The following is a 13,759-nucleotide window of genomic DNA, read 5'->3' as shown; positions in this document are numbered from 1 at the left end:
CATTATAAATACTAACATTGCTTTACTTATTTTTTTTATTTTAGTAAAAAATAATTTTAATCAAATTTTCTGTCTATCATTAATAATATATTTTAAAATTATACAAAAATAAAAAAACATTTTTGTTTTGGATAAATAAAGTTTGCATACATTTCATGCCGAAAATTATTGCTCACACAGCTAGATCATAAAATAAGGTTCTTGGCATGAAAATTTTAAAAGATTTTTAAATTTTATTAAAATAAAATTAATTATTAAACCACGGCATTATTTATAACGGAAAAACATATTTCTGTTGACGGAATCAATTTTTCTCTTAATTTATGTAATCCATGATCACAAATGTCACTTTGAAGGTTTAAATTAACAAAATGTTATTTTGATGGTTTATTGTAAGAGTTCAAAACCTTAAATATTTAAAGTGTAAGTGGTTATCACCGGTTTTTTATGATATTTTGATTTCCTAATAGAGCTTGTATGTGTGACTGGCAACTATTATTATAAGACAACTGACAAAGAACAAGACCAAAAGCCAGGGTCAAGTTTCTTTGTTTTTCCAGACGTCGAAACATCTTCACTGATAAACAAACATCTTCACTGATAAACAAACATCTTCTCAAACGATTCTAGTACATTTGCTACAACTACAGTTTCCTTACAGAAACTGATGAAACCTTGGACTTGCTTGCTGATGGGTTTGTAGATAAAGCTGAAGCTTTGAATCCTCCTCTCAACAGATTTGATGCCGATGCTGCACTTATTTTCCTTCTTTTTGCTTCCAGCTCCATTCTTTTCTTGCTCGATGATGACATCGAGTAAGACGACTCGGGAAAAATGGAAGATGCATGGATCAATGCTCGTTTGTCCTTTCGATTCTTATCAAACTTGGTCTTGAATTTCACGTTTGAGGCAGCTTTAATATCTTCTTCACTTTTTGGAAGAAGTCTTATCCCCAAGCCTAGCTTCCTTGAAGCAGCCTCTTCTTCTGCTACACGTTTTCTGTGCCCCTGGCAAATGAGAACAAAGTTAGAAGAAGGAGTCGAAAATCGGACTGCAAGCAGAGAAAAATTTGCAAACTTGGAACTAACCCTAAGTTGTGCACGCAGAGCTTTGTTTAGGGAGTAATCATCAGCATGTCTTGCATCTGAGACTCGCTGGAGCCGGACCAAAAGCGGTTCTGCTGCTTTCTTCTTCTGTAAATCTACTTCCTGGTGCTCTAGACGATAAAAGGGGTCTGCAAGCTTTCCCTTCTCTGCAAAAGTTTATCCCAAAGCATGTCAAGAATGGTCGGGCAGAAGAAATAACAAGAGTAAAAATACAAACAGCTATTGAGAGATCTATAGAGCTTCTAAGAGCAAACTCGTAGAAGAAGGTAGATACCAACCTTGCTCAGCAGTGAGCTCCATTGTTTCTGCATCTTCTGCTTCATATTCCTCAACCTTCTTCTGGGCACCACTGGTGATTACATACTCGCAGTTCTGAGGATCTGTCTGAATGACTATCTCATGTTTACAGCATGGTGATTTCATTGCAAAGCTCCATATCTGACCATGATAAGATATAAATCCTCAGCCACAGTTCCATAGCAAAGAGGATAAAGAATGCAGTGAACATGTATTTGTGAGCAGAAACAGAAATTGAAGATGTCATATTTTAGTGATCATAGAGAAAGGAGAGACTCTCAATAGTACCTTTGTAGAATAATAGTTCCCAACTTGCTTCTTTTCTGCATTAAATCGAACACCCTTGGCGATCATAGAATTGCAGCCACCACACCATATATTATAGGGCATCTCGAACCTGAACAAATAAAAGCACATATGAAAATTAAACTAAAAGAGAGTAACAAAAACAAAGCTTCTGATCGATCAACAAAATGTACACCAGGGATAGACTTTAACATGGAGACATACCAACACGCTGACAGAAAGTCAAGCCATATACACACTTAAGTTACATTTGATCATCAAAATAGGTTCTTTCATGTTATACTTAGGTTTAGCCTCATCTCTCTATTCATGTATCACAGTAGCAATCTAATGAACAACAACTAGTGTGAATCCAACCAAAAGTAGCATCTCCCTCACGATGTTACAACTTGGGAACTAGGCAGTCACTAGAATGAGCTAATATAGTATATGATTATATATATTTTACCTTATGACCAAAATTCCCTCGCCAATTTTCTTTGCCCTCTCTCTCAGAGGATGCTGTCCTTGAAACTTGTTCAAGGAACCCTGATCCGGAGTCCATTCTGGGGGATAGTAAAAGTTATCTGCCCTCGCAGCTGACAGAGTCGACTGTAATAAAAAGGGAACAAATTGAAAAGTGTTAACAAATGCAAAACCATAGAGAAAATTTCGATAACTAGCTAAAACATCGCAATTATCAAAACGAATCAAGACATCAACAGAAATTTTCAAATTACCAACGAACCATAAGATAATCGAGTGAGACAATCACGAAAGATCAAATTAATCCGAAGAAATCATTCTAAAACAAACCCTAGAACCAAATCCTAGCATCGAAAACCATAAATCTCCAAAGAGATTCATACTGAACGCAATCAAAAATACTTTTAGGGCTTCGGGGATCCATTACAACAACAAACAAACATGGTTTATCCCCAATTTACCACCTCAAGGAGCAGAAGATAAATCAAGCGATTGACAAATAGGACAAGTAATTGAATAGAAAGATGAACTTAGAAACAATAAAACGAACCATCTTGTTCAATCGAGATTGATCAAATCGATCTTCCTAATCTCCTCCTCCTCCTCCTCCTTGTCTCTGGTATTCAATCGCAAAACTCTTGGTGAAAGACTTGTAATCCCAGGTAACGAATCTTCTTCTTCTACCTCAGCAAAACGAGGCCGTATTTTCCAACGCGGTCGCGGATTTGTAACATTTAATTGGTTCACCGGCTAATTCTTTTTTTTCTGTGGTCAATGTCGGTTTTGTACTTAATTTTAATGAAGACTTTTAATTTGTCCGTGAAAAAATGCGAAGGGCGTTTAAAATTAATTCGGTGAGTAGAACGCAAACGTGAATTGTGTTAGCTCCGATCACTCCTTTTATCACAAGCGGCTCTAGTGGAGCTCCGGCCAATCTGATCTTTTGAATTTTACACCCAAAACAAAAAAAATGGTGGCTTTGGTCGCTTCTTCATGCTCAAGCCTAACTCTGAATCTCCTTCCCATCCTTCGTACGGAAGCACCTTCACTCTCCAGGAAGCGTCGAGCAGCTTCTGTGGTGGCAACATCTTCTAGAGATGATAACGATACCGTCGCTGATTCTTCTCAGAAACCCACCAAATTCGTCACATTTCTCGGCAAAGGGGGCTCCGGCAAGACCACCGCCGCTGTTTTCGCCGCTCAGGTAACACAAATAAAAAACTCATTTTTCTGATTTCTTTCTCGTTGCATTCATCAATCTTTACTCAAGTCCTGAATTTTCCTCGGCATTGAATTCTGAATCCTATAATGTTTAGAACTGAGTGTTGTATTGATCTCATCTCTGCTTAGATTGATTCTTTTGCTGTCTATAGAGATTGAATGTGTTGTTGCTAATTATTTGTCTTTAAAAAATGGCTATGCACATAGCATTACGCATTGGCTGGGCTCAGTACATGTTTAGTGGTACATAATCAAGACCCTTCTGCTGATTTCCTCCTTGGAAGCAAGATTGGGACTTCTCCTACCTTGATCAACGACAATCTCTCGGTTATTAGGCTAGAAACCACAAAAGTATGCCCCTTTTTTTTTTGGTTTTGGATCTTTGTATACTTTAAGTCTGGTTCAAGGTTTGAACTTACTTAACAATGGTTTCTGGAAACACTGCAGATGCTTCTAGAACCTCTTAAACAACTGAAGCAAGCAGATGCTCGACTTAATATGACCCAAGGGGTTCTTGAAGGGGTAGGTATGTGACACAACTTCATATCTGTCAATTTCGATTTTTAAAAAAGTATATTTTGGATTTAAAGTTCTCGTTTATTTTGGCTGTTGCTGTGTAGTAGGTGGTTGGAGAAGAGCTAGGAGTGCTTCCAGGTATGGATTCCATCTTCTCAATGCTTGAACTTGAGAGGCTTGCTGGTTTCTTTAGGCAAGCAACCCGAAAGAACCACAAGGGGGAACCTTTTAACGTTATCATTTACGATGGCGTTAGCACTGAGGAAACGCTTCGGATGATAGGTCTAAGCAGTAAAACAAGGTCTATCTCATTATGTTGTGCTTTTCTTTCTGTTTTTTTTCTGGTGCTTCTTTCCCTTTTTGCAACTCTTAGAAAGTATGTTTTTTCCAGATTGTATGTGAAATATCTGAGAAGTTTGGCCGAGAAGACAGATTTGGGGAGGCTAACAAGTCCTTCCATTATGAGATTTGTTGATGAGTCAATGAACATAAGCGGCAATAAGTCGCCTTTCGATGGTATGACAAGTCCTGCCATGTGGGATACTTTGGAACGTTTCTTGGAGGTAGCTGTTTATCCCATAACTCAGTGTCTTCAACTAATTTAGCTCCACGAAATTACATATGGACTTTTGCAAACTGTAGAACGGCGCTTCTGCTTGGAGAGATCCAGAGAGATTCAGGAGTTTTCTTGTAATGGACCCAAATAATCCTATCTCTGTTAAAGCCGCATTACGGTATTGGGGATGTACAGTACAAGCAGGATCTCATGCTTCTGGGGTGTTTGCTATTTCTTCTTCTCATCTGACAAGCAAAATCCCAGAAGAAGATTTTGTGCCGCTGCCCTTTGCATCTGCATCAGTTCCATTTACTATAACTGGTCTGGATTGGGACAAAATCCTGCGGGACCAAGCGAATTCAAGTATCCGGGAACTTCTTTCTGAAACTGCTAGCCATGGAACCAGCTTGACACAAACAGTCATGTTTGATTCAGCAAAGAAATTGGTGACTCTTTTCATGCCGGGGTTTGAAAAATCGGAAATCAAACTGTATCAGGTAAAAAAACTTCTCATCTCCCTCAAGACTCGTCAGTTCTTGTAAAGCTCCCATTTCTTCTATCTCATCCATGATTGCATAATGTGATTGCTCGGAAAGATCTTCTGTTCATATGCAATTAAGAACTGCGAATGATTTTTGGTTTTCATAATGAATCTGCAGTACAGAGGAGGTTCTGAGCTCTTAATAGAAGCCGGGGACCAAAGACGTGTGATACATTTACCTCCTCAGATTCAAGGAAAAGTTGGTGGAGCAAAGTTTCTGGACAGAAGTCTCATCATCACAATGCGGTAATACATTTTGGAAGAACTAATTTGTTCTTTTTGTACACCAGAGATGTGTAGTTTGTCCCCAAAACCAATACAAACTAAAAAGAATGAAAATTAAAAACTCAAGAAGACAAACATTTGGGACGATCTTGAGATGAATAAACGAGTTTCTCATTACCAGAATGGCTCTGATACTTTGGCAAAACAGCAGCACTTATAACGATACCACAGAGTAGAGCCAAGCCGAGCCCTAAACCATTAACAGTCATTGATTCAGAACCGCGTCTGGGGACATTCCTCTTGGTCTGAAGGAACGTCAGTTTCTCAAGCAGTCCGGTCTCAGCGGTGGCAATGGCTAAACCATAGGTATAGAGTCCGATGAATACATGCCACGGAAGAAACGTGGTTCTTGTTGTCCGTACTTCTCCTCTATGCCAGAAACTCATGAACCCAGTAACCCACTGCAACACAACGCCATTACTATCAATCGTCAAAACTATGACAACCCCCAATAAAATATTTAGGACATAGAGCAGAGGTTGAAGTGACAGTAATAAGTGGGTCGAATTAATAATTCGTTTTTATAATCGTTTAGGGGAATCTTGTCAGCTTAAGCTTCCGTAAACAAATTAGAAACTAATCCCAAGTGGGTTATACAGTTTCTTCCTTTGTCATTCTTTGCATTATTGATGGCAAACACTTTCAAAAGAGAGAGAGAAAATATAATGACAGTAACGTGTAATCCGACCTTTTGAAATAATTTAAATCTTGGAAAGAATCTAGTTCTTTTTCGATGATGCATTAAAAGTTTATCTCAGAGGCTTAATACTATAATATGGTAATAAAAATAATATTGGTTGGTGGAAATAGGAAAAAGACGAACCTGGGCAGCGAAGAGAGAAACAGAGAGTAAACCCATCCAAGAATGGAGACTGTAGAAATTGGCGAAAACTCCACGTTGGTAATGGAACTTTGTCCAAATTCCAAACACAGCAGAAGCCAATGCCACTCCTTGTAGCCATAAATGAACAGCTTTCTTCGTTTTCCTTGAACCAGGCAACCATCTGTGTATCAGAATCGCTGCAGATCAAAACCCCAAATTCTTGATGAAATATTCAAGAAGGAGAGAGGAAATCTTCAAAAGGGGCATGAAGAGGGATTATCAGTACCTTCTCCACTTACAAGAATGAAGCCAATCACCATCAGCAGAGGATGAAGAGTCTACAAAGGTAGAAAACTTTATTAGAGAGAGATCCAATTGAAAACAACGAGGAAGAGAGTGTGATAGTTACAGAGTAGCTGAGTCCTTGATTAGGGAGGAAGAGAGCCCAGTACAGAACCGAAACTGCGACTACTAAACCGGACAGTCTCGCAAAGAAGACAAGTGGTAGTCTTGAAGAATCCACACTTCCCATTCTATTATCTCTCTTCAAAGTTAAGTACTACAGTAGAGTACACTCAGAGTTGCCGACAAAATGATGTCTTGAGAAACAAAAGAGGACATTTATGTATGTATATAAAGAACTCTCTATCTCTTAATAAGGCCCATTTGATTTAAGGCTGCTGGTAGTGGGTTCAAAGTCAAAATATTGACTTTACAATTACTGACCATTGAACAGCTACAAGCTATTGAGTATTGAAATTTAAAAAAAAAAAAGCATTTCACCAAAGTCTACAAAAGTTGAAAATAACACTGAATATAAGAAGAACGACGCTATTACCATGTCTTAAAAACAAGGATCCGAAATCAAATTGATACACTCGAAAACCACACAAGGGGGGTTCTATAACAGAAAACATTACATGAGACTCGGTTTTTGTTTTATTGCCACATACCAAAAGCACTCAAAGCATGAGCTCCCATTGGATTTTGAGTTTTTAGAGCAGAACGTTTTAGGAAGGACGATTTGATACGCCTCTCCCCTGGCCACGTCCACCATACCCATAGCCACCACCGCCTCGGCCACCATAACCGCCATACCCACGCCCGCCATAACCGCCACGTGAATAACCGTTTCGACCATAACCACCACGCCCTCCTCGACCTCCTCTGAATCTAGAGAACTCACCAAATGTCTGAAATCAAAGCAATACCTTTTGTTAGTCAACAGGTTTCTCTTAAGATTCTAGGAAATTGAGCATCTCCAGTAACGAGAGGGGACAATATAAGCACAGTCTGCTATTCAGAGAGTGGAAATATATATATATTACCTCAGTATCTAGTTTCCGTTGCTCTGAGAACCTAGGCCTTGCATTTTGGGACTCTCGGTCAATGGTGTTTGATGAGAGGCTATCGAAAAAGTCATCTTTGTTGTAAACAGGCTACATCAATAAACAATGTGTATGAGACCAGAGAGGGAGAATATGGTGGTGGCTTTACATGATTATAAGTCTACTTCACTTACTTTGACCTCGATCTTAGGAAGCTCAGCCTCATCTACAATCGGGGAATCATCATCTTCATCACCATCTAATGTGGTACTCTTCCCAAGATGACCCCATACTTCATCCTTATTGAACTTTTCGTTCATTGCTGTGAAATCAAAATCTTCAGTGAACTTCATTACCTGGTGTGATCTCTGCCAACAAGAAGAATTATTAGCATTCATGGCTTAGTTCATGAGCTATTTTTAAACTAGTAGATCTTTTCCTTGGTATAAACAAATAAATGCCTCGTCACATTCTACAAATGAGTGAGAAGAATAGTACCCCTGCTCCTCTTCCTCTTCCTCTTCCACGTCCCCTGTAACCATTATGATTTGGGAAAGAATGCCCGTTTGGCTGAGAAAAAAAATCAGTAAATGAATTCAATTTATTATCACCATGAAGAGTTATAGGCAGACATGCAAAGAAAAACTCTTATACACTAAGAAACCCAGAGAGATTTTCATGCATCTTTGACAAAAAAAAGAGGCATAGCATGGAAGACTAAAACGACTAATTTAGACATCAGCAAATGCAAGATCATTTCACTAGTCCTCAAAAACTCTTAATCTAGAATTCAAGGTTCTTTGTTATATCAATAAGAGAGGTACTAAAATCGTTGGAGGATTTGGCAATTTATGTTAGTTAAAAACCTTCTGAGTAGGCCTTGCAGAGGAAGGCAATGGCAGTATTGGAGGTTGAGCTTCAGATGTAACTGGAACAGATTGTTCCAACCCAGCTGATGATGATACTTGAACTACCTCGACATCTTTATCCGCATTTGTAGAGGGTGGGGACAAAGAGACTGCAGAAGATCCAGACTGGAGCAGTTGGCCAGGAGTAACCAACAAAGGTTTTGGCTTATCTTGGCTAATGGAACTAGAAACTCCCGCAACAGGAGCAGATGTCAATGGTGTTGTCTGCGGCAGAGAAATTGGACCAGTAACTACACTAGGCTTGTTAGACAGTGAAATGGCAGCACTTGCTTCTGTGGCTCTCGTAGTAGATAGAGAAAAGGGAAGCAAATTAGTATCCTGAGGTAGGGTAGGAGGCGCAGTAATAGGAGCTTTGTTTGACAGCAAAGGAGGTGCCATCTCTGAAGCTAGTGAAGGAGATGGTGCTGATTGCAGTGTAGATTGCAGGCTAGACGACAACGTCACAGGTGGTAGACCAGGGAAAGGCAATGAACTAGGTGCTAGGATTTGAGAGCTAGTACTAAAAGGAAACAATGAAGAGGGTGCTTCTGGCAAGCTTGAACCCTGCAAATTTGATGAACCAGTAGGTGGAGGGGTATTAAAGTTAGGATATTGCATGGGTTGCTGAAGAGAATTGGGCATTGGCAGCCCATGAGGGGGTCGAATCAGAGACTGTTGATGCAATTGGGGAAGGCCATTGGGAGGTGGGGTGTAAAAACCTTGCCAATACATTGGTGGTTGTGGTGAAGCTCCCCACGAACCAAGATTTCCACCAGGCTGATACAAAGGCATCGCGTTTTGAAATCCCATCCCAGGTTGTCCATTATGAGAACTAATGTCAGGCAGTGACCCGCTCGCAGTAGAAGGCAAGCTACCAGATGTTGGCATCGGGCTAGGGTAGTGGGACTGCAAAACAAACAAAAAAAGTGGAGGATGAGGATACATCAACTGACTCTAAATCACAGACAATATTATCCTACAACTTTTCTAACAATCACCTGAATTATAGCAGGGTCATTATTTATAGTAGGTGGAGGAGGCTGGACTGGTGGAGAAGCTTTGACTTGCAAATCCTGCCAACAACAAGAACAATTAGAGTCCAAAATGGGCAGGGTGACGACACTGATTACATTAGTATAATCCTGCTGGGTACCTTGATATCAGTTCCACGGAACAATATGTACTCATAAACTTTGTCACTAGGAGGAACTTGCGGACCATCTTTTTTCCTTCCTTCAGTTCCAAATGATCGAACTACACACAAGAAATTCCAGGGATCAGAACATATCAATCTCACAAAAATCTACCCCATCGACCACTAAGACTGATCTTTTTATGCTCAAAAAATAGTTTCAAGACATCAATTACAATATGATGAGTCAAGCAATAGACATGAACAGTTAATTTTAATGAATTCCAAGCACTAAAACAATATATATATCTTTCAAATCGAGCTAAACAGTTCAATATTAGAGAAAAAATTCACAAGAATTAACAAAAGAAACCATGAGTTTCGACCAAATCAGAAAGAAATAACACTACAAATCTAAATTATCCACAAACGGAAGTGGAAGCGTACCGTTTTGAAGTCCGATACTGGATTCATCTGTATTAATATTGTAAAGGATCCCTTCGTATCTGATCTCGCTCTTAGACGTCAAACTAATCAAGCTCCCAACGTAAGAATCCGCAGCGGAGCTCGATTTCGCACCCGTATTATCAGCCGCCATATCCGATCTATATCTCTCTTCGCCGACGAAATCACAGCCAAAGAGAGAAAAAAACTAAAAGTCAAGAGAAGGCAAACACACTCACACTTCGAGTTCCTTGATCTCCTTCTTCTTCTTCTTCGCGAGAGAGAGAGAGAGAGAAAGCTACAGAAACAATTAGGGTTTACTCTAATTTGGGGAGATCGAGCATCTCTTTTTTATTATCCATTCCTGTAAAAGCCCAATTCAGAAAAAAAAAAAAGAAATCTATCTGACCATTATAGCCTAGTGTAGTTCCATTGACTTCGATCTAATCACTAATCGTAGACTGCCACGTGTCTAAGTGCAGGGCCTATTTCGTAATTCACCTCCAATGGTGTCTGTTTAGGCGAGTAGCTACTAGCCTACGAGCCATTCCAATCGCACGGCTCGTGTTCGGATAGCTTACTCTGGTTAGAGTTTATTATTTACATATTTAATCCTTGCATTTTAAAAATTTGCTCTCGTGGCATGTTCGTTAGTTTCGTATTTCGACCTTGTAATTTGCTTTGAATTTGGTTTCCGTTTCGGTTTATATGGGAATCTATCTTATTAGAATTCAAATATATAAAATTAAAATAAAATTGAAATAGATAGTTAAAGACTAAAGTGTATATCAAAATGGTATGTATAAGAGAAAAATTTGGTTTAAAACAAAAAATTATTAAACTAAACTAAATCAGACCATAATTTTGGGTCGGATTCAGATCTATCGGTTTGTCTAATGCGACGCACTCGTCTGACTATTTAGGTCTTTCTGTATTTGGTAGCCCATAACAGCATGTCTACACCCCTAAATGGCTTCACATATAGACTCGCTTGGACCTTAACGGAAAGACACAAACTCCTCAAGAGTTTGCCACACTAGACGTCATATCATTTGATCAAATTATAGGAGCGGATGTATCCCAAACTATATAAATCAAATTAACAATGTATTTTCACTACGTTTGTTCTAATCATATTTTACCATTCACATTACTTATTAATTATTGGGTGATTCATCCGTCTTTTGCATGCAATAAAAAATATATAAATTTGGTTTTGATATTGGATTTTTTGATATCTATTTTTGTGAGTTTTATTCTAAATATTCAAATCATAAAGATCCATTTGTATATCGGTTTGGTTGTAGTTTGGAATCACCAGTTTAGAAATGTATGTTAATTAAGTTTGATATCGAGAATTTGGAGAGACGATTTGATATTCGGTTTATGTTTGGATAAACAATTTGCTTATTTGCTATCCTTCTATGTTATGTTTGTTTTATAAAAACTAAAACCGTGTAATTTCTTTTGGTTTTGGTTTGGTTTCGGTTTCTAACAGTTATTAGGATTAGACTCTTAGGATAGCTTGATCACTGATTAGCAATCTATAGCTTGGGGTATGCCATTTTTTGGTTGTCTCTTATGAAGCATGTGTTGAATACTTTTATGCTTACTTTCATACATAAATTTTCATTTCATGTTTTGGCTTTTCTGGGAAAGAAGTTATCTTCCACATCACATATCAATACGGGTAACTCTTTAGTGTTAAATATGGGTCTCGTCTTATGTTTCATTGTTTCTTAAGTTGCTTCATTTTGTAGGGTCTTAAATATTTATTTATCAAATGTATATTTATTGTTTCTAATTGATAGATTGAAATGACTTTGAACTTTAATTCATTACATGATTGTATTTACAACAAGAACATATGGTGATGAAGTGTAATTGTGAGTCTAAGTTAGGTGAAGCAAATGCTTTGGTTGGTGTTGGTATTGATGGAAATTATTTAGATGTGAAAGAAAGAGGCTCACAGATGAAGAGAAATGGAAGAGGGTTACATATATTGAAGCTGAGAATGAGCTAAAGTACTCAAAAAGGGTAACATACACGATCGAGTGAAAATCCACATAACAATACAAGAAGAAGGAAGACTATCATGACATGAAAGAAAAATGATGTGTTCTCGTTGCAAAAAAAAATGATATAGTATCAAAACTTGCAAAAATGCACCAGTAATAGGATTACTTGTAGAAAATAGATAACGAAGTCGGCCGAAAAAATAATGCAGTAAAATTACTTTCACTTTTGCGTTCACACTTCTCATTTGAGTTTCATTCTTGGTTTCAACTTGCAATCCGATAAACTTTTGTTGTCCCTTCAATTGTTAAATCCAAAATCAAGAAATAAGGAAAGAAAACTAAGAGACATACCTCACTTCAAGTCGCCTACGTTTTAACGAAAACAATCGTCGAATCGCACAATGGTCTTTTCCAGCTCAGTTTCATTAATTTTGGTGATTGGAGAAGAATAAGACATTGTAGTCGACTAACAACGGTCAACGAACATATTTTGAAATCAAGTCAAAGATGCTCATTTAGAGAGTTTTTTTAAGAAAGGAAACGTTTTATTTAATGGTTTCATTAAATTAATTTTCTGTTTTAATGATTAAGACCAATGTGGATGTGAGAATCACCATTGTGGCCTTGTGGGTTGGGTTAATACTTAATACTAGATGAAACTGGGGGACATAAATGACATATAATCAAATTGGACAAAGAAAATGAAAGAACGATGTGTAAAAGTGTTTGTTTATTGATGATCTTGGAAGAGTGCAATATAATAGTAAATCAAAAGTTTTATAGTTTTTTTTTTTGTGGCAAGGAGAAGATATCTTCTCAGTTCTCATAGTAACCTACGATCTCCAATTCATAACTTCGTTTCCCCTCTTAATGTGCCATGACATTCAGGTCATTATTAGTTTGAGAATAAAATCTCACAAATTGATCATGTTGACCATTCAAAAGCTAAATATGTGAATCTGTTTGGACCTCATGAGATGATGACAAACTTAATAATGAACGAGTCGAGTTATGCAGTTATCCAACACTAACAATTAATGTCCAACTTATTTTAAAACATAGAAATTACATACTCCATCTGTTCCTAGTTATTTGATGTTCTGTAAAAATATCATTATTACTTTTGTTTGTGACTTTTAAAGAAATGAAAGAAATAAAATTAACATTATTTAATTAAAAAACATTAAAAACTAAAAAAGTTATTTTTTTTTTTAATTTGTGTGTAAAACTCAAAACATCATTAATATATTTTACGTTCCAATATTTTCAAAATTAATTTTTGTCACTCTCTTAAGGATTTGGATTTATATTTATATTCATGATCAAGGAGACTAGGACGATAGTTTGATCATATATGGTATGTGTACCGAGAAATGACGTATGTTATTCAAGTGGGAATAATAGTTAGTCTATAGTTTATCCAAAAGAATAGTACTAAGAGGATTACATCATTACTTGACGGATTAAAAAACAATCATCTATGATTACAACCTTTAAATAATTGAGCAAAAGCTTAACATAATGGATGTATATAAAATACTACCTTTAATTTTTTTTTTTTTAGGTAAAATGTGAAGAACCACCTTTAATTTTTTTAATTGTAAATCCGTCTATTTGATTAAGAACTGATCTACTACTTCATATACTCGATCAAACGGAAATCAAGAAATCCCTCTTTTGGGCTTAGGACCCTCTTTTCTGATAGAGTATCTCTTTCTATAGAAAATAGAGCTTTGGACAGGAGAAACTTTCTCCCTTTAGGCTAAACTCACCGTTTTATCACTTTTGGTTATCATATTTCGCTGAATTCTTC

General features: G+C 37.3%; 4 protein-coding genes across 4 annotated transcripts; 1 reads left to right on the top strand and 3 right to left on the bottom strand.

Annotated features, from left to right (window-relative positions):
• Positions 1-476: 476 nt before the first annotated feature.
• LOC9329479 (coiled-coil domain-containing protein 130) lies at positions 477-2,825 on the bottom strand. The gene is made up of 6 exons (XM_002890634.2): positions 2,725-2,825; positions 2,158-2,300; positions 1,692-1,800; positions 1,385-1,544; positions 1,089-1,252; positions 477-1,007 (listed from the first exon to the last, which is right to left on the bottom strand). The coding sequence occupies exons 1-6, from the start codon at positions 2,725-2,727 to the stop codon at positions 645-647; spliced, it is 942 nt and encodes a 313-aa protein (XP_002890680.1). The 5' UTR covers positions 2,728-2,825; the 3' UTR covers positions 477-644.
• A 160-nt stretch (positions 2,826-2,985) lies between these two features.
• Positions 2,986-5,410, top strand: LOC9326742 (uncharacterized protein At1g26090, chloroplastic). Its single transcript, XM_002893371.2, has 7 exons — positions 2,986-3,378; positions 3,603-3,746; positions 3,843-3,917; positions 4,019-4,212; positions 4,303-4,474; positions 4,554-4,964; positions 5,127-5,410. The coding sequence occupies exons 1-7, from the start codon at positions 3,145-3,147 to the stop codon at positions 5,256-5,258; spliced, it is 1,362 nt and encodes a 453-aa protein (XP_002893417.1). The 5' UTR covers positions 2,986-3,144; the 3' UTR covers positions 5,259-5,410.
• LOC9326741 (probable transmembrane ascorbate ferrireductase 4) lies at positions 5,181-6,787 on the bottom strand. The gene is made up of 4 exons (XM_002890633.2): positions 6,526-6,787; positions 6,403-6,454; positions 6,117-6,313; positions 5,181-5,694 (listed from the first exon to the last, which is right to left on the bottom strand). Exons 1-4 carry the CDS (start codon positions 6,646-6,648, stop codon positions 5,356-5,358), a joined length of 711 nt encoding a protein of 236 aa, XP_002890679.1. The 5' UTR covers positions 6,649-6,787; the 3' UTR covers positions 5,181-5,355.
• Positions 6,788-6,875: 88 nt separating this feature from the next.
• LOC9329478 (protein decapping 5) lies at positions 6,876-10,464 on the bottom strand. The gene is made up of 8 exons (XM_002890632.2): positions 9,932-10,464; positions 9,506-9,606; positions 9,351-9,425; positions 8,311-9,258; positions 7,943-8,014; positions 7,639-7,812; positions 7,445-7,555; positions 6,876-7,309 (listed from the first exon to the last, which is right to left on the bottom strand). Exons 1-8 carry the CDS (start codon positions 10,080-10,082, stop codon positions 7,127-7,129), a joined length of 1,815 nt encoding a protein of 604 aa, XP_002890678.1. The 5' UTR covers positions 10,083-10,464; the 3' UTR covers positions 6,876-7,126.
• Between the last annotated feature and the right edge of the window lie 3,295 nt (positions 10,465-13,759).

This window comes from Arabidopsis lyrata, assembly GCF_000004255.2.
Source record: "Arabidopsis lyrata subsp. lyrata unplaced genomic scaffold ARALYscaffold_1, whole genome shotgun sequence".
Classification (NCBI taxonomy): Eukaryota; Viridiplantae; Streptophyta; class Magnoliopsida; order Brassicales; family Brassicaceae; genus Arabidopsis; species Arabidopsis lyrata.
This window is presented reverse-complemented; position numbering and strand designations above follow the sequence as displayed.